Source organism: Phyllobates terribilis, unplaced genomic scaffold (genome assembly GCF_046119375.1).
Source record: "Phyllobates terribilis strain yellow unplaced genomic scaffold, ASM4611937v1 Scaffold_3__8_contigs__length_932513732, whole genome shotgun sequence".
Lineage (NCBI taxonomy): Eukaryota > Metazoa > Chordata > Amphibia > Anura > Dendrobatidae > Phyllobates > Phyllobates terribilis.
This window is the reverse complement of record NW_027362763.1, coordinates 862,253,825-862,281,369: the sequence shown is the minus strand read 5'-3', so window position 1 is coordinate 862,281,369 and position 27,545 is coordinate 862,253,825. Positions and strand designations below refer to the sequence as shown.

General features: G+C 42.4%; 1 protein-coding gene across 3 annotated transcripts in view; it reads right to left on the bottom strand.

Moving 5' to 3' along the window:
* The window catches only part of LOC141257725 (interferon-induced, double-stranded RNA-activated protein kinase-like), a 151,110-nt gene that overhangs the window by 8,137 nt on the left and 115,428 nt on the right, over nt 1-27,545 (bottom strand). The window contains exons 16-21 of one of the 3 annotated variants that reach the window (XM_073672622.1): nt 26,425-26,538; nt 25,070-25,244; nt 22,725-22,868; nt 18,435-18,530; nt 17,163-17,225; nt 11-2,680 (exon numbers count right to left, since the gene is read on the bottom strand). In XM_073672622.1, coding sequence (XP_073528723.1) covers nt 2,570-2,680; nt 17,163-17,225; nt 18,435-18,530; nt 22,725-22,868; nt 25,070-25,244; nt 26,425-26,538 — 703 coding nt within the window. In that variant the 3' untranslated portion in view covers nt 11-2,569. Of the gene's footprint in view, nt 1-10; nt 2,681-17,162; nt 17,226-18,434; nt 18,531-22,724; nt 22,869-25,069; nt 25,245-26,424; nt 26,539-27,545 lie in introns of those variants that run through there. The other 2 variants (XM_073672624.1, XM_073672621.1) reach the window with 2 other exon arrangements.

The following is a 27,545-nucleotide window of genomic DNA, read 5'->3' as shown; positions in this document are numbered from 1 at the left end:
AGCAGAGTGGTATCCATGGTAAACAGCGGGTTACTAGGGGCACACGCGCACTTAGTAACGCGATGTTTACCATAGTTACCAGCCTGCTCCTGCTTGCAGCAGGCTGGTAACGGGAGCAGGACATCGTGGAACGATTCTTTCCACGATATCGCTGCTCCCCTGATCGCTGGTGAGCCTGCCTGTTTGACAGCTCACCAGCAATGTATTAGCGATGCAGCAACGATCCCTGACAGGTCGTATCGTTGTCGGGATCGCTGCTGCATCGCTTAGTGTGACGGGGCCCTTACTCAGAATGATCATCAGCGATTTCCAGAATGGAAAAGGTATGTGGAGCACGGTTTCATTATTTTACAAAAAAGGCTGGGTTCACATCATGTTTGAGATGTGTGTTTAGCAAGTAGAGCAGGAAAGCTTCTCACATACCCACTAACATGCCCACTAAACGTGTCCACAGGGCTACATTAGCCAGACAGAAAAGTATCCTTTTAGCCTTTGTCTTGTCAAAATACAATATAAGAAAAAAAAAAGCATGGAACAGAGTGGTTGACTACAATACTCCACACAATAGTACCCAGTAAAAAAAAAAAGGGAATGTTAAATGTATGGATTTTTTTTTTTTTACATGGAACCTTATGAGTGACAGGTATTTGGCAAACCCTGAAGTATAAACCCATTAAACAGATACCATAAACGCTATACACATTAAATCATTTTACAAGGGTTTTTCCCATGAATAAAAGTTAATTTTAATCAATAGATCTTGGAATAATAATAACTTCCACAATAGGATGTGCCCCTGCTATATACTGTATAATGTCTATGTCTGATCGTGCAGGAACATGGTCTGATCATACCACATCTCCTGGGCAGAGGAGGAAGCAAAAGAGTATACAGATATTACAGCATTACAGTATCTTCTCCAGTAGCGGTAGATAATAGAAGATACTTTTCCCACTTAAAGAAGTTGTCCGATACTTTTTTAAAATTGCCCAATGTATTCAGCATGTGGGCATAAGTATATTTGCAAATACCTTATATTGCTGATAATGCTTGTGAGCGGCGCTATCGGTCTTTCTTAAAAAAGAACCTATACATGTTTGGTGTCTACGAACTCGTAATGACCTGGAGAATAAGAATGGCATGTCAGTTTCAGCATCCAGTGAACGTGGAAAGAAAAAAAAACAACTGTGGAATTGCATTTTTTTTGCAATTTCACCGCACTTGGAATTTTTTACCCGTTTTCCAGTACACAATATGGTAAAACTAGTAATGGCGTTTAAAAGTACAACTCATCCCGCAAAAAAATAAGCCCTCACATAGCCATATTGCCCAAAAAACAAAAACGCTATGGCTCTGGGAACAAGGGGAGCAAAAAACGAAAATGCAAAAACGGAAAATCCCAAGGTCGTAAAGGGGTTAATGGCCTATTCTTTTAAAGAGGCAACCAGAAGTTGTGATGTATTGGTCATTGTTCAACAATTAAAACAATACCTATATCGTCCCAATTCAATGCAGACAAATCCTTATGTTTATCTATTAATAAATCAGATTGCAAGTGCATTTGCAGTTCATTGCTACTCCTTTTCAAGTCTCTCCACCTGGATTTCTCTTCAATGAAGCAACGGATTGGGAAGTTCTAGTTATCATTTTTGGTTTTGTACAATAAGATTTACATCACTACTTCTGGGGACCTCTCTAAAATGCTGCTGGCAAGTCCCCTTTAAGCTCAGCAGAATGAAAGGCTGTGGTACTTGCTGGGGCACTGTGACCCCGTTTCCGTTGTACCAGACACGGCAGCATTCCAGTAAATATAGGCCGGAACAACAGGGAAAGAACTGCTGTTTCCTAATAAGGACCCTGTCCTCCTTATTCTGCTAAGTTATGTGATCCTGGGAGTCGGACCCACAAAGATCACATATTGATGGCGTACAATAAGGATAGGCCATCAATATGCGTTACTAGAAAACTCTTTAAAAAGTACATTTTAACTGAAATTTTTATTTAAAATGAGACCCTCCTACAATTGGTGCTGCTCCACTGATTCTGGAATGGTTTTTCTTTTTCTTCTGTGCCCCTCTATTCCAACGTTATGTTCCGTGGTAATAAAGATGCAAATTTTAACTTTAACCAACTGGGTGTATAACACAGACCTTCTCTATGGGCGTTTGCTTTTTCTTCTGTGGTATACGACAATTGTTAAAGGGAAAATATAAATAACTTTGGATCGGAGGAGCAAAGAAGAAAAAGAAAAAAAAATCTTCTAGGATCAATGTAGCTGCGGCAATTGAACAAGGTACTCAGTATAAATACAAAAAAATCCAGTGAAAGGTCGTCTAACTGCAGATAATGTTCATTTCTATTACCTAATGTGTATATAGAAATTATACATGTTCCTTTTTAATTTTGGAGTATAGAATATGCTGGGAGTAGAAGTGACTCAGGAAAAACCCTTGAATAAAGAATGATATGCTGCACATTATACAAAATGAAGATTTCAGATGTTGGCTCCGCAGTGCAGATCAACTTTTTGCTTTGTTATAATTGGTCATGTGTCACTAAGTGAAGTCTATTATCGAGTTTTAGAATAGTGGGTTGCCTTTACTTCAAAATAATCCTTCAGATAAGAGACTTTTGGTCTTTTCTTAGGGTCCCTCGACAACATCAACTTGATCATTGATTCCTTGAAATAGGAGAAAAAAACATGATGGTCTGATGAGAATTTAATATATTAAAACAAAAGGATCCTGTTCACACATGGTTACACTAGAGGTCAGTTATAAATTCGAGTGTACATTAAAAATGTGAGAATTTTATTTGTATCTTGGATATACTGTACTTACACTGTGTTCCAAATTATTATGCAAATAATATTTTCTCAGATTTTCCCAAATTACCTATATGAATTGCAGTCATTGTAATTTTCCAGTCAAATAACTATTAGAGTACAATTGAAAGGTTTTTGTACAAACTGCCTTGTACAAAAAACCTTTCAATTGTACTCTAATAGTTATTTGACTGGAAAATTACAATGACTGCAATTCATATAGGTAATTTGGGAAAATCTGAGAAAATATTATTTGCATAATAATTTGGAACACAGTGTAGATATGATTGTGAAGGGCCCAAAGCCGGAGTCTGCACTGGGACATTGTGATTTTCTTTTTTCTGTTAGATGAGGAATTCTCAATGAAACCTTGTCTGAATTTAAAAGGAACCTGTGACATGATTCATACTTCCCAAACCTCGGAGAGAATGAGTCAGGGATAGGCTCCTGCATTACAAACATGCAATGTCTACACTGAAACACTGAGGCGTTTCAGAGAAAAGCATAGTTGAAGGTAAAGCCAGGAATGGCTGAGCTGATGGGAAGATGCCTCTTGTACTAGTCACCTTGTCCCTGGCCACACTCTCACCTTGGTTTTTCTCTGAAAAGCTGCAAAACGAACAGATTTGTAATGAATGGAGCAGTTCTCTAATTCATGCTGTCTGTGGTTCGAGCTGCAGGAGTAGTGTCAATGTATGCAAGAATGAGAAGGTACATGTAGATAGCGCCTTTAAGCCATACAAATTCTCCTTACTAGTAATGCACCTGACAGAAAACTGACATTTTTCAGAAATGTACTTTATGTAAATAGTTTCTTGTAACCATTTTCATACAATTTAAGGGCGGGGGGTACAAAAACCATTTTTTTCTTAACTTTCACCAATCCTGTCCAGGAACTTTGACCCTCGATTCATTAAGGGCATGCAGAGATAAGACGGATACTCCAGTTAATGAATTTGGTGTATCTGATCAGTGGCGTGCACATTGCCAGAAATGTTACTCCAGTCTCTGCCTGGAGTAACTTTTTGGGTGTAAGAAACACCAACACTTTTTCTGAATTTGAGGGTTAGGGGTAGTCAAGTGTGACATGCAGAAGTAGTGCTGTTGCAAAGTGTGACATGCAGAAGTAGTGCTGTTGCTTTAAATCATTAAGCAACTATTACAAGTAACACAAGCACATGAGACAGTAAGTGTTGTGCTCCAGAAGCATCCAGCAACTAGAGGGGTTAACACAGTCACAGGAGAAGGGGAGTGTTTTAGCAGAGCCCCAGGGGGATTGTGTGGAAGTTGTTTACTGTGTGGCTGGAGCCAAAGAGAAAGGTGGTGTGTGTGTTCTGTATCTCACAGAAGCGCCCCTGCAAGTGAAAAGGATTCAAGTCAGGAGTGAAGCTAAGCACAGCTCGGGTAGAGTTCCTGAACTAACAGTGCAGAGTATTGTAAGGCAGAAAGATAAGGACGGGAAGAAATGGTGTCAGAGGGATCATCTCCTTCAGAAATCCCTCCCCCCTCCTCCATCTCACTGTGCTATAAAGAATGCTGTGTTCATTAATGTGGCTTTGCATTAGAACTGTTCTCTCCTGTACTACTGGGAAGACTGTGAACTGCTGTGCTGCTAAGGAAACTGTTCTGTTTGTCACTGGTGCCAGTAGCCCATAAGACCTAACTTGCACTGGCTGTGCAGCTTCTGATTAAATTCTACTGTTCTACCATTTATGAGGACTCTTGTCAAGTGTGTCTGGTCAGCAAGTGAAACAACCTACGTGTCTGTGCCTGAGGGTCGGTACCCCTGTGTGTCTGAGAGAAGCTGCAGCACATGGTCTATGGTCGCCCTGAGTAACGGTTCCTCCAGGATTCCAAAAATTCATTTAAACTGTCTCGCCCCTATCTGAACCTAGCGGCGTGCTTGTAACATTGGTGGCCCGTACGGGGAGTCCTGAGCTGGAATTAGCGTTTAGAGGGAGAAGAGGAAAAGTGTCTGGAAAAACACAGTAGCACAGCACCTCAACTCAACTCTGCTTCACCAGCTAAAGGGACCAGCCCTAAAGAAAAACTCACTATCAGAAATGGATGTGGAAATACAAATGGACAGAATTAATGAGCTGCTTCTTCAGTTAACCTGTGAAGAATTGAGAACAGTAGCAGAACATATTAAGATGTCAGTAGAACAGATTTCCAAAGCACACAACCGCAGGCAACTGTTAGCTGCCATTAATGCAAAAATGGATGAGCTGGGGGAGAAAGAAGCTGAAGATGTCATGGGGACATTCCTCCAGAAACTAACACAGTTTCTAACCAGGTTGAAGTTGGAGGATGGAGGGGCCGCACCAAATACCAAAAGCGGGAATCTCCATCCACAGACTGAACTACAGGAATTGAAAGAACAATTCAAACCTCTAACAACAGCCCTGCAGGAATCGACCAAAACCTCTGAACGGGTGATAGACTCAGACAGGACCTTTAACCTGCTCGGGTTAGATAAATCAGGGAGACAGTCCTCTATAAAAAAAATCACCATAAGGAAAGAATTCAAGATCCTGGGACAGATTGAACAGTGTGAACAGAAAGAGAGACTGTAGGAACTTGTTGCACCAGATCGATGCAGGCTTACAGAAAGGCTACCAGCCAGATGAGATTGTTGAGGGGGTGGTGAAAACGATCAGCCCAGGACTGAACCTCCGTAGTATGCTAGAAATGAAAAGTCAATTGACCTAGCAACAGCTGAAGATGATTTTAAAAGGGCACTATAAAGAAGAGAGTACTTCAGAATTGTTCCAAAGACTCATTAACCTCTCAGAGAAAAATAATGAATCACCCCAAAATTTCTTGTTCAGTGCAACTGAACTGAAGAATAGACTGTTGTTTGCATCCAGAGATGTAAAAGCAGAAGAGAAGTTTGATGCTAGACTAGTCCAGAAGAAGTTCTTGAGATCATTGGGAACGGGATTAATCAGCAAAGATATCAAGTTGCTGCTGAAACAGTACCTAGACGACTCTGGCATTTTGGACAAAGTCCTAATTGAAAAAATGAATGAGGCGGCTAGTTTGGAGTCAGAGAGCGAACAGAAGTTAAAGACAGGCTCTGCTCCTAAAATCACCAAAATGAGTCAGCTGAAGTTGGACACCCCTGGTGGCCAGTCCGAAGATCATCACAGAGACCCTCCAGTGCCACCTCCGAAAGGGAACCTTAAATCACCAACAAAAGAGAGGTCTCCCAGCGCTGACTAGGAGGAAGTAATAGGAGAACTGCGAGCCGAGTTGATTGAGGTGAAAAATTTGATTCGTTCCAGGCCAGAATCGGTATCCCTCAGACCCAGGAGTGGGTTTCAAAACAGAAGAGACCCGGCTTGTGAAGCGTGCCGTCTATCAAATCAGAGTACGGTGTGTGTCCACTGTCTAAGATGTGGTGAGGAAGGACATTATGCCAAGGAATGGCAATGGTCACAGTCGTTTGGGTTAAAAGACAGGAGGTTACCAGTGCGGGACAACTAGCAACTGCGACACAGAGGAGGCCCCAGAAGCAAATCCAAATCTCACCAAACCCCAGAACGGCGCAATAGGTAAAACGCTGCATCAGCACTATCCCCAAGTGTGTTCCCGTCTACAACAGCTGCAAGGGAGACAGGGGCATCAGTTACTTAATGCACAGTGCGGAGGTCAAACGATGTACTCCTGGGAGGAGGATTCCTCAATCAGTAAAGATAGCCTCCTCAGCCTAATCGGTGAAAGGTGCTTTATACAGTGCCAGCTAAATGGACTCCTAAACACAGGAGACCAAGCGAGCCTTTTAAATGGAGAAGGCGCTACCTGCCACACACTTGCCTTCGGTCACTAAAAGAACTCTTGGGACCAGTGGAACTCCACGGCAAAGCCGTCAACCAGTCTGAAATCCTTTTCATAGGCTGGGTAGAAGTGACTTTCCAACTCAGGGCCACGAGGAACAGCAACATGATTGAGCTTTTGGTACTTTTCACCTGACCAGTTATCAGAACGTGGCAGAGGATCCTATCCTGGGTTATAATGTAATCAGTGAGGTCATCACGAAACACAAGACAGAGGCGTTGGTGGTGGATGCAATCGCCACATCGCTCGCCATACCCAACGCTGTGGCGGAAAACGTGATTCATAGAGTAAATAAATCACAGAATACAATGGACCTAAAAGAAGTCAAGGTAGGCTGGCGCCCAACCATCATCCCTGCAAACCAAATGGTGGGGGTGACGTGTGGAGTCTGGGTAGAACCGGGAAGAAAAGTCCAGAAAAGACTGTTCGTGCCAAAAGACTCCTCAGAACTTCCGGAAGGCCTAGTTCAAGGTGAGACTGTGCTTACTATTCCTACTGGTGGGTTTGCTCGAGTGACAGTACCGGTGATGAATACTACGAAACACAAAATTACACTGGATCCAAAGACTGTGTTAGGTAACATCAGAACCGTTAAAACGGTATACCCAGCCAGTGTGAGACCAGCTCAGGGGTCTACAGTGAATTAAATTTCCCCACAAAGGAACAGGAGTTGCCCAGGGGAGGAAATTGCGCAACCCACCTTGGGGTCCTGAGATCCCCCAGTACCCCTGGAACACTTGTGTGCTTAAGATCTAGTGGTAGCAAAACAGATGCTGAGAGAAGAGTGTCATGCGTTCTCTAAAGATGACTCTGATATAGGCTGTATCCCGTCGTTGCATTTGAAAATCAATTTGAAAGACACGACCCCAGTAACCAGAAGTTACATGTCTGTGCCAAAACCATTACATCGTGAAGTGAAAGAATATTTTCAAGATCTCATCAACAAAGGTTGGGTCCAAAAGTCGAAGTCGTCTTATTCCTTTCCTATTGTCTGTGTTAGGAAGAAGGATGGTAAGTTGAGACTCTGTTGTGATTACCGGGAACTTAACCGAAAGTCAGTACCTGATCGACCCCCCCATACCAAAGATCCAAGATATGCTGGGTAGCCTATCAGGAAGCAACTGGTTCTCTGTCCTCGATCAGGGTAAGACATGCCACCAAAGGTTTGTCGAAGAGTCCAGTAGACCCTTGACAGCATTCATCACACCGTGGGGAGTATATGAGTGGATCCGCATACCGTTTGGGCTCAGTTCAGCTCCAGCAGAATTCCAGAGGAGCATGGAGACATGTTTAGAAGGATTGAGGGACGATATCTGCCAGCCGTACTTGGATGACAATGTGGTACACAGCAAAATCTTCCGGGAGCGTGTTGAACACGTGAGGACCGTATTACATCAGTATCAACAACACGCAGTTAAGTTGACCCCAAAGAAGTGTGAACTGTTCAAAAGACAAGTCCGATTTCTAGGGAAAATTGTGTCCAGAGAAGGATATACCATGGACCCAGCAGAAATTGCTCCGGTACTGGCCTTAAAAGACAAGCGGCCCTCTACCGTCAGTGAGTTGAGGCAGATATTGAATTCCTCTCCAACTATCGTACTTACGTTCGGAACTTCTCCAGGATTGCCGCCCCACTATACCTCCTCTTGGAGAGGGGCGACAGAGACCACAACACCCACGGAGAAAAAGAAGAACGCGGGTAGGATCGGGCTTAAAAGAAACAATGCCATTTCGTCCCAACAGCCCATTCTCTGGACAGTAGACCACCAGGAGGTATTGGAAGAACTAGTAGACTACCTGGTAAAACCACCCATCTTGGGATATCCTGATTTCAATTTACCATTTGTTCTTCATTGTGACGCTTCTCAAGTTGGACTGGGAACCACCCTGTATCAGCATCAAGATGGAAAAATGAGAGTCATCAGTTACGGTTCTAGAATGTTGACAGGCGCCGAGAAGAATTACCATCTACATTCCGGAAAATTGGAGTTCCTGGCATTGAAATGGGCTAGCTGTGAATGATTTAGAGATTATCTCTACTACAGCAAAGAGTTTGATGTATACACTGACAACAGCCCTTTGACCTATGTCCTTACTACAGCCAAACTGAATGCAACGGGTCAGAGATGGGTCGCTGAACTAGCTGACTTCAATTTCAGCATCAAGTACAGGCCAGGAAAATGCAATGCGGATGCTGACGGATTGTCAAGAATGTCACTAGAGCCTGAGGAGTTCATGCAAGAATGCTCGGAGGAAGTCAGTCTGGAAGCAATTGAGAGCACTACCCAAGAAGTACAAGCTTATCAGGAGGAAGACACACCATTGTGGTGTCCGTTGATGGTGGAAACCACCATAAAATCGAGAGAACAAGATCATCCCCGGTCTATTCAACAACTATCAAAAGGGAAAATCCGTAGACCACAATGGGAAGATCAGATAATTGGTAGAATACTACTTTATGTGGACCAAAATCGGTTTCCAAGTAAACAGGAGAGAGACAATGAGTCACCAGCAGTATCTGTTTTAATTAAAGAATGGACGAAGCTCTACCTCAGTGAAGACGGAATCCTGTATCGTAAAGGAGGAAAAAATCAGCAGTTGGTACTACCCAGAGTATTCCGTAGGTTCGTCTTCAAAGAACTCCATGAAAACATGGGACACCTGGGAGTGGAAAGACATCAAGTTTGATTCGTGAACGTTTCTTCTGGCCGTACATGCAGAGAGATATTGAGAGGTACGTGACCAGGAAGTGTGGGTGTCTGAAAGATAAACGTCCCAACACATCAACCCGAACACCTATGGGCAACATCCAAACTACGTATCCGTTTGAGATGGTCTCAATAGACTTTTTACATCTCAAGACGTGCAAGGGTAGCTACGAATACATATTGGTGGTGATGAACCATTTCACTCGATTTGCTCAAGTATATGTCACCACCAATAAATCGGGTCGAACAGTGGCAGAGAAGCTCTTCAATGATTTTGCTTTGAAGTTTGGGTTCCCTACTAGGTTACACCACGACCAAGGAAGAGAATTTGAGAACTAGCTCTTTGCCAAGCTAGGAAAGTACTGTAGAATTCAGAGATCCCACACAACGCCCTATCACCCAGAGGGTAATGGACAAGTGGAACATTTTAACCGGACATTATTGTCGATGTTGCGCACAGCTGATGAGAAGAAAGACTGGAAGAGTTCTCTGTCAAAAGTGGTACATGCCTATAAGTGTACAAAGAACAATGCAACGGGTTACTCACCCTTTTTCCTATTGTATGGACGATCGCCAAGACTGCCAATCGACATCATGTTCGATACCCCATTGTCAGAGACTTACAGAACGTATCCGGAGTACGTTTGAAAATGGAAGGAATGGATGGCAGAGGCATACAACATAGCGTCCAAAGTGGTTACGCAAGGACAGAGCAAGAGTAAGGAGTACTATGATCGAAAATGTTATGGAGCAGAATTGGCACCGGGAAGCCGGGTGCTAGTCAAGAACATACGTGAGAAAGGCGGTCCAGGAAAACTTTGTTCGTACTGGGAAGGCAAGGTGTATGTAGTCGTAAGGAGGAAAGCTGATGACAGCCCAGTGTATGAAATCCGATTGGAAACGGGAGACAAGAAAACCAGAATAGTCCATCGGAATTTACTGCTACCCTGTGATTATCTCCCACCACAACAAGACTTCCCAGAAATAGACCGACATCCTCCGAGATCGACTAAGGGACCACCACAGACTGAAGCTCCGGAGGTGGATAGTGACCTTGAAAGTTCCGATAGAGAAGAACACACCTTTGTATTTCTCGGACCGGCAAGGAGAGGGATGTAAAATCCTCAGGAGAGTGAACTAAGTCCTGAGGCTCCAGAGTTCATACCAAGGAGTACAGATGAAGTCCAATGCAGATCTGATCGAACACCAGACCCTGAAGAGACCGATCGATACTCAGGAAGAGAGGAATTACCAGACTGTGCGGAAACAAGCAACTCAGGAGAAGTACAGGAACTTACAGAGGCAGCTCCAAGAGCATCTGAGGAAGAACAAGAAATGAGTGCGGCGGAAGAAACTTCTGTGACCAAAGAACCCATGGTCTCTGAGGAACAACCCACCAGGAGGATGTCGACTCGAGAAGTGAGGAGGCCGTGATGCTGATGTATGAGACACTTGGTGAACCGAGTCAAGTGCCAAGGACTGTCGACTGGAAACAGGTATCTCTGCCTGTGGACCAGGTAAGCCCACTTGAGTGGTATTCACCACCGAGAGGCAGTATGGAAGATTTTGCCTGGTGGAAAGACTTGTTTTCATGCTTTGATTTTCCTTAAAAGACTTTGTAGAAACAAAGAACTGTTAAAGCATAGAGAGAGAGAGCTGGTTGAAGAGGTACGAAAAGCTCCAGCTGAAGAGATGCTGATTGTTTTGTGTTAATTGTTTATTTCTTACAGGCATCCTACAAGAAAAAGGTTGTAAGATTAGGTTGTTATCAATGTTTATGAACGTTATACCAATTTCACAATGCCAATTTGTATATAAAGTTATCCAACTTTCACCACTGTCTCAGAATTGGTCAGATTGACCAATTAAGATGAATGTCGAGGACGACAATCAAAAAGGAGGGAAGAGTGTGACATGCAGAAGTAGTGCTGTTGCAGAGTGTGACATGCAGAAGTAGTGCTGTTGCTTTAAAAGCATTCAGCAACTATTAGAAGTAACACAAGCACATGCGATGTAGCATGTGCCACGGCCCTGGTCCGGCGTCTTCCAGCTCCCGTCCTATAGCTTCTGTGGCGCGCGCTGCGTGCAGCTTCCCGGGCATTCTGCTTAGGGCACGCGCGTGCTCCCTCCCTCTTAAAGGGGCCGCGCGCACCGTTCTAAAAAGTCCCCGGCCAATGGCTGAAGGACTTCCCCTATTTAAAGCACCTCCTCCAATATGGAGGTGCCTGTGCAAGGTTGTTTTTCCATGTGCTAACACTTGCTTCAGCCCTCAGGTCCCGCTGCCTGTCAGTCCTGCCCGCCAGTCTGTCTACAGTCCAGTCTGCCAGTTACCTGCCGTGCCCGCCAGCCTGTTTACCTGGAGCACCTGCCAGTTACCTGCCGTGCCCGCCAGCCCGTCAACCTGGAGCACCTGCCAAGTAACCTGTCGTGCCCGCCTGCTTGCATACCCTGAGCACCTGTCGGGCTATTGGCCGTACCTGCCTGGTTATCTACCTGGACGACCCGCCAGCCCGCCTTCCGTGCTCATCCGCTGTACCGGTCAGTTCCTGCCATCTGACCCGTGGGAGTCACCTGCTCTCACACAAGGTCGGTCGGAGAGTGGCACCTGGTCCACCTGCCTGGTTCCTCCCTGGTTCACGGAGTCAACTAAGCCGCCGTGTGACCTTAGTCGGGCCGAGTAGGCACTTAGTCACGCCCCTCTGGTCCCTCCTTGCTCCGAAGCACAGAGGTTCCACCACCCGGACCCGTAACATGAGACAGGAAGTGTTGTGCTCCAGAAGCATACAGCAACTAGAGGGGTTAACACAGTCACAGGAGAAGGGGAGTGTTTTAGCAGAGCCCCAGGGGGATTGTGGGGAAGTTGTTTACTGTCTGGCTGGAGCCGAAGAGAAAGGTAGTGTGTGTGTTCTGTATCTCACAGAAGCACCCCTGCAAGTGAAAAGGATTCAAGTCAGGAGTGAAGCTAAGCACAGGTCAGGTAGAGTTCCTGAACTAACAGTGCAGAGTATTGTCAGGCAGAAAGATAAGGACTGGAAGAAATGGTGTCACAGGGATCATCTCCCTCAGCAAACCCTCCTCCATCTCACTGTGCTGTAAAGAATGCTGTGTTCATTAATGTGGCTTTTCATTAGGACTGTGCTGTCCTGTACTACTGGGAAGACTGTGAACTGCTGTGCTGCTAAGGAAACTGTACTGTTTGTCTCTGGAGCCTGTTGCTCATAAGACCTAACTTGCACTGGCTGTGCAGCTTCTTATTAAATGCTACTGTTCTAACGTTTATGAGTACTCTTGTCAAGTGTGTCTGGTCAGCAAGTGAAACAACCTGAAACAACAAGTCTGTGCCTGAGGGTCAGTACCCCTGTGCGCCGGAGAGAAAAGCTGCAGCACATGGTCTATGGTCGCCCTGAGTAACGGTTCCCCCAGGATTCCAAAGAATTCATGTAACCTGTCTCGCCCCTATCTGAAACTAGCGGCGAACGTGTAACACAAGTCCCATCCCAGCTCCTCCCAAGCTTCACTCATTTTAGCAGAGCTGCTTGAAATGCGCGTGAAAATGCCAAAAATCCCTAAATTTTAAACACAACTCCATGTTGCATGAAAAATTTGTGTATTTAAAGTGTTTTATGCTAGTTTTCTTGCATAAACAGTTTAATTTATTGAAACTTTGTTTTGAATTGTACCCCTTTAAAAATGTAAAATACAAAGGAACAAAATTACATTTGTTTGATAAAATTGCAGATCAAGATTAAAGGGAATTTGTCAGTAGGATCAACCCTCCTAAGCCATGTACATGGGCATGTAAGCCATAAGAAGCTGAATATAATGATACCTTGATAATCCAATGTTTTATTCCAGAGATATCCACTTTATTCTTATATGCAAATGAGCTGTTAAGGTCTCATAATCACACACAGCTCTGCCATGAGATCACAGCTAACACAGTACAGCAAAGCTAACAGTATAGCAGAAGTAAACTCTGTCACATTACAAACAGAAGAAACATATCTGCAGGTGTCCTCTCAGTGCTTCAGCTTCCATCTCACAGCCAGCCAGTGTGAGGGAAGGGCAGTACAACATAGCTGACATCATAGTGAGAAGACAACTGCAAATGTGTTTGTTGTGTTTGAAATGGGCCAAGGTTCAACACGGCTGTACTGTTTTAGTACAGCAGTTTTAGAACAGCCTTGCAGCAGAGCTGACAGCACTATGAGAGGACAAATGCTGCTGCAAATGTTTGTAATGAGATAAAGTTCACTTGTGCTGTACTGTGTTTGCTCTGCTGTACTGTGTTAGCTCTAATCTTACTGTAGAGCTGTGTGTTGTTACGACAACAAAGTGTCAGTCATTAATTGTGTGGCGCCCCTGCGGGTTCAGTCGCCACAGAGGTACTGCATCTCACCAAGAGGTGTGGTATCTCACTCAGGTAAGGAAGTAGTACAGCCCGGGACCCTAAGCCCTGCATCCAACACTACACTACTCCAGACCAGCAGGAGGGGCAAGATGCGTCGCGCTTCCTGCTGAGCCCTGTCCCTGGCTGGAGTGGGGGGAACCAAAGTACAGAGTACCCCACGGCCCAGAGGGCGCGTCATATTTGGCGTCATGAACAGGATATAAACCCACCCGTTATCACCGGGTATTGTGCGCCTAGAGACTGAATGTGGCGCCCGCCCCAGAAGAACGGGCGCCATTATGTGCATTATCAAGGACGACAAAGAACCTCCCATCGTGGGCCAGGTTCCAGAATGGCGCCAAAAGCGCAACCCGCCCCATGCGCCTGTGGCCATATACCAGGATCTGTCCATCAGTCTGGGGAAGCTGCCTCCGGGTGTGGCCGACAGCAAGCAGCCATGGGACCGCCCCAGAAAGGGGAGAGGAGAGAAGAAACCTGGGAGACAGGGAGGAATCTCCAGCAGTCTAGACAGACTGCACCCAGCAGGCAAGATGGAGAGAGGTCAGCCTGAAGCTCCGTCTTGTGGCCTGCAAAGAAGTGCATCACCTGTCACCTTGGAGGGAATGCTGTTGAAACTGTCCCTGGAGGATACTGGATTCCTCCGAGATGAGCTGCAGGAGCTGGGCAGGAGAATGGAGGAGGTCCAGCAAGCTGCAATTGCTGCCTGGAGAGCGGAGCTCGTGGAGAAGATGATGACCAGCAGCGCACCAGCCCCGGCGGAGCTGCTCCTGGACCAGGAGGTGTCGGGCCGAGCTGAAGCGAACGCGGGAGCAGGTAGGAGCGATATCCCTGTCCCGGACGCCGCTGGTGCTGATCCGTTCCTGGTCCCCCTGCAGGAACCTACTTCCCCGGGCGCTTTCAACACCGACCCTAGTGACAAGGTCGCCTACACCAGGCACATAGGGGAATGGGGCTGGTACGCTCTCCATGTGCACCGGGTAGAGGAGGATATGCCCCTGCAGGTCGAGGCTGATGACCTGGCAGGGTCAGCCTGCAGCAACCAGGTGTTCCCCAGAAGGGGGCACCACTGTTGAACTGTTTGTTTGAAAGGACTGTAAATAGTTACCCGGAAGGGTATAGCAGGAATGCTACAAGTTTGAAAAGTATAAAGTGTGTGTTTTGAAAAGTGTGTTTATTTAGAGTACCCGGTAAAGGTACAAAGACATTTAGCTTGAGGACGGTGAGCAGATAAAAACTTTTAACTGTAAATAGTTGCACTTCTTAAAGTGCCCTTTATTGGTTTTATACAACAAGACTAATCTCAGAACAAAAACCCGTTTGGCGTGGCCGAAAATGTGGTCCAACACCTGGGTCCCTCATGTTCATCAGAATTGCACCTTGTTTAGTGGAATGGACACCCAGTTACAGATCGCGCTGTAGCTGCTAAAAATATTTTATGTGAGAAATGTTTTCTATGTGTGAAGAAAAATGTTCTTTAAAAAGTTTTATATAGTAACCTGTAGCGTTTAAGAAATGTGCCTCCCATAAAGAGAAGAAAAAGTTTGTTTATTATCTTATATGCGAATGCATTCTAAAAATGTTATGTCTAAAACTGTGTTTTACTCTGTTCCAGCCCGCGGACATGCTGTGTTTTACCAAGGGGGTATGTGGCGACCCTGCGGGTTCAGTCGCCACAGAGGTACTGCATCTCACCCAGAGGTGTGGTATCTCACTCTCAGGTAAGGAAGGAGTGCAGCCCGGGACCCTAACACCTGCATCCAACACTACACTACTCCAGACCAGCAGGAGGGGCAAGATGCGTCGCGCTTCCTGCTGAGCCCTGTCCCTGGCTGGAGTGGGGGGAACCAAAGTAGGGGGAACCATGTAGTGGGTGTGGGTGGAGGAAGAAGTTCAGGGGAGCACTTGTTAGGAGTAGTATAAAGAGGGAGGCCATCTTGGGTGTGTAGCCAGTCAGTCAGAGGAGGACAGTGAGAGGAGCAGGAGCTCTGTAGGACCTCTGCTCAGGAGGAGGGCCTAGAGAGAGGCCCAGGACAGACTGAGGAGGAGAGGAGCAGGAGAAGGGCTCCAGGAACGTGGAAGGGATCCCAGGGGTATGGGTAGTGCTGGAGGCCACCCGTACGCCCGAATCTACCAGGAGGTGGAGGGGTCAGGTCGCATAGAGGGGACCAGTCCCTAAAACTAGCAGAGTTCTTTAAGCCTTAACTAGGAAACCGGAGGCTGCAGTATTTCAGGTACTGCAGCCACAATCCACATCTGTCTCACTAAGAAGGTGGCCATAGAGGACCCAGGGGACAGAGAAGACGTCGCCCGACAAGGTCCACGGTCACTGGATTGGGACACTAGGTGTGAGGTGCAGGGAGACGGTCAGAAGGAAAACACAGAAGGGGGTCCCGCTATGTACTCCGGAGGTACCTGAGGGTTGGCTGAACCCCTCCCTGAGTAAGCACAGGACGACGTGGGAAGTTACCCTGGCCCTGGTAACTTGGAGTCTGAAAATCGTGAGTAAAACCCTGAAGACTGCACCCCACCGTCTCTGTCAATTACTGCTGCTGAGCCATCAATCCCTGCACTACACTGCACCATGAGTGCTACTTCATAACAACATCTACACTGCCCTGGAGCTAAGCTCTACCTGTGGAGAGCTAAACCAACTCTGCTGCACTGACATCAGATCCAGAGGACCTGCTCCGGAGCGGCAGCTCTCTCTAGCAGCATACCACAGGTGGTGTCACGAACTGTATATAAAAACTATAAATCCCCTGTAAATAACCCCTTTTGTTGACCACCCTGGGTCACAGACCGGGTCACCGCTACTGTGACATCTCCCCTAGCAACGACCGCCCCGGCACCGAGTACCCCACGGCCCAGGGGGCGCGTCACTTGCATCACACATTGCGTCACATTTTCATATAAAAAAAAATCTCTGGAGGTAGATTCTCAGGGAGATCAGTGTCTGGCCCAAGATCTTAACAGCTCATTTACATATAAAATCATGGATTTCTCTGGAATAAGACATTGGATCGCAGATATCAATGTATTATTTTATTCAGCTTCCTATGACCTACATGTAGATGACTTAGGAGGGTTAAACCTACTGACAAATTCCATTTAACAATTTTGGTCCCCAAACCAGTTCCTCTACAATTCCTAGGTAAAATACATTTTATTACTCATTTGGGCTAAACTATATAAATATAGAAAGGGTGAACAGAGAAATGTATTGACTCCCAACAGGGTAAAAGATTAAATCATATAAAAATGTTATATTTTTAAAAATTATACAAGTGGATTTAAAAAAAAAAACATCTACAATCATTTATCATGATTTTGATAATAATTGCCACTAACACAATCTATACCTATATAATCTATACTATACCTCAGAGGGATACTGTTGTACAAATTTGGGGGGCAATTCAGCATTTCTCAATTTCTCCCATTCCTAAACACAAACATATATTTTATTAAAACCATAAACTTCGCAACCTGCAATATACAAGAAACCACTGATCCCTAATTCATGACAGCTGATGTTTCTTACAGTTGCTCAGCAAAATCCCTTATGAATTTAATTGGCAATTTAAACGAGTTGTCTCATGAAGAAAATCTCTTTCCATATGGACATCTTAGGGTATGGTCACACGTTAAGTATTTGCTGCAGAAATTACTGCACCTCTTGGCAGGAAAAACCCTGGGGGAAAAAACATATGTTTTTGGCGCGTTTTTTTACTTGCGTTTTTGGTGCAGATTTTTCCCGACTCATTAGTATGGCTGTAATCTGCAGCAAAAACGCTGAAAGAATTGACATGCTGCAGATATAAATGTGCAAAGTGTGCATGAGACTTCAGGATTCTCATTCACTTTGCTGACATCAGAAAAGCATTCAGGTTCTGTGAAAAATCTGCACTGAAAAAATGCAGCAAAAATGCAATGTGTGCACACAGGCATAGAGTGGAGTCCTATCTGCTCGTTAACTTAACACAGAAAGAAAGGACATATTCTTAGGACACATAATCAAAATCAGGACGGTGGGCCTCCAGCATCTCCCACCGATTAGCTGTTGGAAGTGTAGTGACAGATCTCCAGTACTGCAGCCCAGCTCCCATTTACTTCAATAGGAGCAGAACTGCAGTACCTGACACCGGCCCCCACACTGGTGGTCATGGGACCTGCTAACAGCAGATTTAGGAGTGCCAAGTGTCAGACTCCCACCAATCTGATATCATGACTTATCTTTAGGATACATCATAAATGTCATAGTAATGGACAACCAGTTAATAAAAAATACTATAATTTGGAAAAGAAATCCTAAAGAGTGTGAGAAAAATGAGGATAGGGGATTTACCTAGGGGAGGCAGTCAGAATGGATAATTGTTCACACAGTGCGATTCTCTCATTGATAAACCTGGCATATCCATGTAATACATGAATGGCCAGCATTAATCAATTAATTAATTTGTGCATCAATTAATCAGCTAATCAATTAATCTGTGACTACGTTGCATATTAGAAAAGTAAAGTATAGTAATATGAAGATCCCAGCTAGGTACTTTTTTTTCCCATGTTCTGAACATATAGGAAAATATAACAGACCACAAAATATGGAAGCAAAAAAAAAATTGCATACTAATTATATATATTCAGAACTTACGGCATATTTGTATTTATTCTCGAACTTCCAGAAGAGTTCAATCAATATCAGTCCTAATGGGAAGATATCTACTTCATTTTCATAAGTTTTGTTCTCCTGCAAAGTAAACAAGATATTTGCAGTTGTCAATACATCGATCAGATACAATGTAGTGATGCAGATCATAGATGTCCTCTCTGCTGTACAATGACATTGTGATCACGCCAAGCACAGCACGTGCCCTATTTTATATGTCCATAATGTATGGCTCAGTGTTGCTGAATAGGTACCGTGAAATAAAATCATTAAAAAGTGTGTCTAAATGTGTCTTTATCTTTAGGAATTGAAAAGTTACATAAAAAAACACCAAAAATAAAATCTAAAACAATTTACAGCAATTCCTCCCCTAATAATCAAAATTAAAAAAAGAAGCCTCCCAAAACTGCCCTGTCTGAACCAGGAAACAATAATCATTATGTCCACCCCCAAATAAAGCTCTACCCGCTCAACTGACTGAAAGACATGCAAAATGGAAGAGATCATAAGGAAAAAAATGTTTAAAACATTTTAGGTTCTGTGTTCAGATGTCAGTGCCAGAACAGAAAGTACAGAGACCAACCAATAGGGAGAGTGTAATTTTGGTAATTTTTTAAAATTCTAAGCCATTTTATTTATTTTTTTCATGCCAGGACAACCTCTTGAACATTCACTGTTACCTCACCCGCTACAGCTGGTTTTTGCATTCCTGATAACTCTGGATCACTTCTACATAATCCAATGACTCTGAACATGTTTTTGTGACACATTGTATTTTATGTTGGTGGCAAATTTAGGTCGATGTGATTTGCATTTATTTATGAAAATATCTGGTTTGACAAAACTTTTGAAAAATCAACATTTTTCAAGCTGAATCTTGTATGGACTTTAAAGAGATTGTCATTAGGGTTGAGCGAGTATGTTCTGTCCGAGTATGCTCGGGCCGAGCTTCAAGTATTTACAGCTGCTCGGTGATATGGTTGAATCGCTACCGTGTGCATGATTTGCAACTGTTTGACAGCTTTATTACATGTGAGGAATGTGTAAGAAATAGACATTCCTCACATGTAATAAAACTGTCAAACAGTTGCAAATCATGCACAAGGGAGCGATTCAACCATATCACCGAGCAGCTATAAATACTTGAAGCTCGGCCCGAGCATACTCGGACAGAACATACTCGCTCAACCCTAATGACAATCTCTTTAAAGTCCATACAAGATTCAGCTTGAAAAATGTTGATTTTTCAAAAGTTTTGTCAAACCAGATATTTTCATAAATACTCGGAGCTCGGCCCGAGCATACTCGCCGAAAGGATTAATAGAACATACTCGCTCAACACTAATTGTCATACCACACAAAATAGCGAATATATACCACTATATCACTTACCATACATCTACTTAATGTCCACATCATGTTTGATATGTCACTATATTTTGTTAGGATGTTAAAAGGCTTAAAATGTTTAGCAGCATTTTTTCAACAAAATTTACAAAACCTATTTTTTGGGGACCCCTTTAAATGACTTTGAGGGGCCTGTTTTTAAAAAAAAAAAAAAAAAAAAACTCCAAGCAAGAATCCCCTCAAAACCGCATTCAGGAAGTTTGGGAACCTTTCATGTTAACTTTAAAGGAATTAACATAAAACTTATATTTTCAACTAAAATATTAAAATTAGCCTAAAATGTTTCATTTTCATAATGGGTAATAAAAGAAATGAACCCCAAAACTTTGTTGCGCAATTTCTTCCAAATGCGGCAATACCCTGCAAGTGGTCGAAAACTACCGTTTGTGCACATGGAAGGGAAGGAGTGCTGTTGTCTTTGGGCGCACCCATAATTTGTTATATAATTGCTCCAAAATGCGGCAATAACCCATATGTGGTCACACTGTTTGGAACTCTGTAGGGCTTAGAAGGCAGGAGCGCCATTTGATTTTTGTAGCACAGGTTTTCCTGGAATAGTTTGTAGGTGCTATTTGCAGAGCTGTTAATGCGCCAGAACAACAGATCCCCCACCAGTAACCCCATTTTGGAAATTATACCCCTCTGGGAATTAATCTATAGGTGTAATGCCAATTTTTACCCCACATGTGTTTTCTAGAAATAAGCACGCCATAGAAGTCACAGAGTGAAAATTGCAAATCTGCCCGTTTAGTGCCCAATACATTGTACCCAGTTTGTGCTCTGATGACACATGCCGAAAACCATTAAGTTATTTCATCCCACTACAGTATATTTGTGCAGTTGCACAAAAGTGTGGTTGACCGTACTTTTGTGCATGCCTAAAAAGATGACACACCGTTGGACCAGAGGCCCTACATAGTCTAAAGTCACTCCATCTCTCTCATAATCAGCTTGAATTTCACCTGAATCCTGGTTTTTAGAGATTTAAATGTAAACCCAGTCATAAGTAGCCAGCATAGAGCACAGCATAAATGGGGACGTGGACCTAGCCTTATTAATTTTTGGGAGGCAGAATACATAAATTAAAGAAACACTCCCATCAAAATGTTTATCCTCTTAATATATTGCAATCATCATATTATATAGCACTGTGTACTTACAATTGCTCATTTTGCCCTTTTACTCAGCTAGTTCTTCTCTTTTCCATTAGGTCTATGACATCACATGATTAAAAGCGGATTAACTGAATCCTTCTAAATTCTATGTATATACAGGAAGTCAATTTTCCCTGTATGACTCACAAGTCACTGCAAAAGTCTAGACCAAGGGGAAGGGGGAACAGCTGGGTCAGGAGTTGAAGAAGGGAATGATAAATGCAGGGAAAAGAGCCTTCCTTTTTCTACATAGAGCAGAGAAAAGAGAAGAATTAGCTGGACAGAAAGGCAAAATGAGCAATTGTTAAGTATACAGTGCTATATAATATGATGACTGAATAAAAAAACTTTGATGGGAGTGCTTCTTTAACAGTAGTTCAGATTTTTTTTTCCCACATTGTTCACCATGCAGTATAAAGATCAAGCAATTTTCCTTTCTTTCATTTAAGATTAGAGTGATGCCATATATTATATAGGTCTTGTATGTTTTGACACAATTACATGCTAAAAGCTTACTTTTTATTTTTACAAAAATATTTTTTTGTATCGCCATATTTTGAGACTCGTAACTTTTCTACCTTTCTGCCAACAGGACTGTGTGAGAACTTGTTTTTTTTTTAGATGAGTTCAAATCTTTACTGGTTCCATTTTGAAGTAGGTAACATTTTTTGATCACTTTCTATTTCTATTTTTGGGAGGTAGAATGAAAGAATAACAGCAATTCAGGAATTGTCTTTTTTTTTTTTACTCTGTTCACCGTGCGGTACAAGTGATAGGATAACTTAATTCTTAGGGTAATATAAATTATTTTATGTTTTGCTACTTTTGCACACTAAAAACAATTTTTTACAAAAAAAAAAATTTTCTTTGCGTTGCCATACTCTGAGAACTATAACTTTTTTATTTTTCATTTAACATAACTAAATGGGGCTGTTTTTGTTTACGGGATGAGTTGATGATACTATTTTTCTTCAGATACAACTTTTTGATCATGTTTTATTCCACTGTGTGTTGTGGTGGTATGATGAAAAAACAGTGTTCTTGCCATGCTGGCACCGATCCTGGCTGTTGCTGCAGGAGCTTGGCTGTGAGTTAGGCATAGCCTGAGTGATGATCTCCTGTGCCACCTCGATCACCATGATATACTGGTATGTATATTTGTGGGAAAATTGCCCACCCCAAGTCCTGCAAACCAGACATAACATGTAGCTAATAGTTCAATGAAAGGCATTTTCAAAGATCCAGATTTTCATAGATTGTGTAGCTATTGGGGCTACTGGTTCTCCAGCTAGATTTTGTCAAGGGGAACCCGTACCTTCAAGAGCTGGGTCACAGCCATACAAATTAGTTAGCCAAAACCCAGGTCTGAACTGACAAGGAGCAAGAACCCTGAAACAACCTAGATACAATTATGTTTGATAATAAAGGTTAGCTTCCTATAGGTGGCAAGAGGGACGGGTTTCTTCCTTTGATGTGGTAACTATTTATACTGTATATGGTGATACAATTTCAAATTAATTATTGTGGCTTCTTGCTTAGAATCCAGTCATTTGTAACACTTAAAGACATTTGTATTTTACATACATCATTCGATAGAAAGGATCTGAAATTCTATTGGAAACAAACACTTCCTGTTGACATCAGTAAATTAATATGCAACTTTCTACTTGGTCATTAGTATAAAATGCGAGGGAGCCATTCATGGAAAAGTCACCTGTTCCGGTGCCATATAACACTCAGTTCCTTGCCCAGCAGTTCGCAAACGGGTTTCATTTTTGTGTTTTTCACTTATTGGTGTCACAAGACCAAAATCCGCGATTTTTACAATCATATCTTCAGCAAACAATATATTTGCTGGCTGGAGATAACAAGAAGAAACCATAATTTCATTATCTATAATGTATAAAATTCTAGAATGCAAGAAACAAGGTCATAAGTTGTAAGATGCTTTGTTTGGGGTATTATGATACAATTCACAGGAGTGCTGGATATGAAAACTGAATGGTTTTTGGGTTTGTTTTTCTTACAGATCTCCAATCTTGATGGTTATTTTCATGTTGGTAATGTCAGCCTTTTAGGAGAGGATTCCATAGTTGGAAATTTTCGTTTATAAGACGTTGTTACATTTTCCTTGTTGAGTGCACACTTATACGTATTGCAAAATGGATTTTAAAAACAATACCCTTACTAGAAAAAAAACATCATAAAGCTATGCAGACTGGAGAGAGAAGTTACAAGTGTTAGACCAGAACTTCAGTCCTCACGGCCCCAAACAGTTCATGTTTTCAGGATTTCCTTAGTATTGCACAAGTGAGGAAATCTGTGGCAAGTTATGATGCCTTGATAATAATTCCATCATCTGTGCAATATTAAAGAAGCACTCCCATTAATATTTTTTTTATTAAATCTGTGTATGGTATGTAGTGTGAGTGTGTTAATATTCTCACCTACTGACGTTTTCTCCCAGATCCAGCACCGTTCTGCTCCTCTTCTCAGTGATGTCAACGGTCTTCAGACTCTCCAGGTCACTCCACACTCTAAGCGTGAGCCGGAAGACTCTTTTACAATGTACATCTATAGAGCCTAGTAAGTCCATAGCCGTACATTGTAAAAGCTACTTCCAGGTCATTCCCGGTCACGCAGAGCGCAGTGAGACCCGGAGAGTCTGAATAGTGGTGACCTCACTGGGAAGAAGAGCAGAACGTCATTGGGTATCAGAGAAGACCGCAGTAGATGAGTATATTAACATACTGACTCTAGACTACATACACATATACACACATTTAATTTAAAAAAATATTATTGGGAATGCTTCTTAAATCCTGAAAATATGATCTTTTGGGGGTCTTGAGGACTAGGGTTTAGGAAACACTGTTAGAATCATAGGCAAAACTGAAAAATATGGCATCCCTAATTAAAAGGGTATTCCTATCTAGAGCATTTATGGCATATATAATAAATACAGGGTGGTCCAAAAGTAGGTGGCCAGAAAATAAGAACATTTATTTTGATGTATATATAAAATTATATTTACTAACACAAGCATAACATTGACAATTAAATTTTATTCTGAACAATAATACAAAAGCCCTTAAATTTTATCAACGCAGGTGCTCAAACTGTTTTCCATTACAATTTGCACAGCTTTGAAGTCGCCTCTTACGCTTTGACAAACTTTTTTGCACAAGTCTCTTTGGGTATTAATTTCTTGAAATGCATCTCTTATGTAATTTTTCAAATCACTGACACTTTTTGGTTTTCGACTATAAACTTTGTCCTTGAGTACTCCCCAAAAGAAAAAATCCATTGGGGTCAAGTCTGGTGAACGTGCCGGCCAATCAAGTGGGCCTCTTCGGCCAATCCATTTATTAGGAAATGTTTCATCAAGATATTCACGGACAACTCTTGAATAATGTGGAGGGGCCCCATCTTGTTGGAAATAAAGGTCATTTGAATTAGGCTGTTGCTGTAACGGGGGAACAACTTGATTCATTAGAATTTCGAGATAATTATCTCCTGTGACTGTTCCATCAAAAAATATTGGTCCTAAAACACCAAAACTTGAAACACCACCCCAAACATTGACACCAGGCTCATTTAGTTGTTGCTCTAATGTTATATGCATGTTCTCATTATACCAGTAAATACAATTATGTCTGTTAATTTGAAAGAAGCTTCATCACTCCACATAATGTTATCTAAAATTACTGGATTTTGTTTGATAAATCTCCCCCTTCATAACCTTATTACACTTTCTTGTCCACCTACTTTTGGACCACCCTGTATATAGTAGGTGGGGGTACCATCCCCTGGAAGAATAGGATCCTGTGATTCTTGTAGGTTATTTTGTATTACTGAATTTAATAAAGAAGTGTCGATACTAAGCAATCTACAAGCTACAGAAAAGCCGTTCTCAACATTTACAGCATAATATGTGGCTATGCCACGAATGTCTACAATGGGAATAAACCTCTAAAGGTGTACAGATGCTAGGAAAGCATGACTGTTACAACAGATGGTGATATCAAGGTTGGGTAACAAAAGTGGTAAATAACTTACTTTCAAGTCTCTGTGGATGAGGTTATTATTGTGAATGTACTCCACTCCATCAATGATTTGCCTGAAAATATTAAGACTTTTCGATTTATCGATTTTGATCATCGATTTGATCCAGCTCTCCAACGTGCCCTCTGCACACCATTCCATCTGAATAAACAGGCTCTCAACTTTATCTCTACGGGTTACAATTAAACAATTAGAATAGAAGTAATAATTATACAATATAACACAATTACGTTTCTGTTTTCATGTTCTGTAATAGGAAAAGAAATGCCGAACTCCAGACAAAAATGGTTTTGCTTTATGAGGGACACAAACGGCACCAGATGGCATCCCATTAACTAGAATGGGGTCTGTTAGGTTACCTTCCAGGTGGCCATCAATTTAATTGAAAAAAAATATACCACAACCCATTGCACTTTTTTTGGGGGTAAAATGAAATAACTTGCAACGTAGCCTTTTAATAGAGGCTCTGATGTAAGTGTGAACAGCGCTCCAACCGCTGTAAAGATATATTAAGAAATTTCTGAGAGCAAAAGTATGAACCGATTTCGATCTAAAAACAAAATGGTATACAAGGGCTGACATTCACGTGTCCAATGTGTGTAGAGGGGGCTGGCTGACTGCTCATTTTAATAGCTAGTCAGTCCCCTTTTTTCCCTCTGCATTAGCTATTAAAGGGAATCGGTCACAGATTTTTGCTATGTTATCTGAGAGCAGCATGATGGGGACAGGAAGGCTGATTCCAGCGATGTGTCACTTACTGGACTGTTTGGTGGAGTTTTGATAAAATTAGTTTTCTCTGCTTTAGCTATAGCAAAGCTATTTCTATTAAGCCCTGTATAGCCCTGCCCACACCTCTGGTTGGCAGCTTCCTGTGTACACTTTACATTGTTATCAAGCTGCCAATCGGTGGTGGGGGCGGAATTACACAGATTAGCTGGACTGGTTTGCATGTGACACCTAGTCCTGTAATAATAATCTCCTGATGATAAAACACTGATTGTATTGAAACTACAGTAAACTGCTGAGCAAGCGACAACACTGGAATCAGAGTCTCTGACCCCACATTATGCTGCTCTCAGATTAACAATATACTAAATAGACATAGCACAACTCATTTTTCCCAGCCAGGAATATAACTTAATGATACAGTTCCCGCATCAATGTATAGCAAAATTAACTGTGTGCAATGCTCCCATAACACTATAAATACCTACAAAGAACTAAGTGCAATAATAAAGTCCACCGTTCAATTAAAACAATAATAGAATTTTTTTGGAATAGAATTTAAAAAAAATCTAAATTATGAAGGGTCAATAAAGAAGATAGCAAAACAAAAAGCATGGTATTACCTGCCGCTGCTGCTGTGATCTGTACAGAAATCTTCTCCAGCCCAGGAGTGGTAGTACCGAACAATGTTCTTGTGTTCTAACCGTGCTAACGTTTGGATCTCATTCTCATCTTTTCTATTTAAAACACAAAAGAATATAAGCTCACAAACAACATACATACATAGAACAGTGCATAGAAAGACTTTAGAGACTACTGTAAAGGCAAATGGACCACACTTCTACATCACTGGCCTAGTAACAGTTTATACAAGATGAGATCCGAAGAACCCTACTACAAAAAATGTATTAACAGACCTACAAATATTAGAATCCCTTACCAACTATAGGCCATGGGCCATTGCCTTCAGAAACTGTTACTTCATTTACATTTGATAGATGCTTGTATATTAGATGAAAATAAAAATGTATATTTTTATGACCGATAACTGTAACCACGATGTAACAATATAATGTAGTGTCACATGGGGCCATGGTGAGTAGTTAAGCAAAAGAAAGAGAAGTATGCTTCTCATCCTTCCATATCCTGTGCATGTTCCATAACAAATGTAGTGCAAGGAGGCTGCCGGCATCGGAAGAAAATCCAAGAACCACTGATCTCCTTAAGCATGCAATCCACTACTTCTGAATGCAGAATTAAGAATAACATTGTTTAAAATCCCTACGCATTTCACTCTACTGTACCATGCAACTGTAGTCCGTTTATCTTTGGACATGTTTTTACATTTTTCAATAAAGAAGATTTTTACATTCAGTGCTAGACTGCGTGCTTAAAGGGGTTGTTCCACCATGAAAGTACATTTTAATTAATACATCTTGTTATAATAATAAGTTCCACAATTGAATGTGTTAAAAAATGGTCCTGTGCTGAGATAATCTTGTAAATGTGCCACGGCTGTGTACTGTGTAATGGCTGTGTCTCACCATGTAGAGCTGCTGCAGTTCATGGTCGGCACATAACACAGCTCCTGGCCAGAGGAGGTAGAATAAGTCCCTTATGATAAGTGAGTATAAAGGTGAAACAGCAGGGGCTCAGAGCTGCGGCTTTCCAAGGTAACACATATCCCTTACTGAGGCAATATTTCCTTGTTTTATCACAGGAGTGAGTGTTTGTGCCGTGTCAT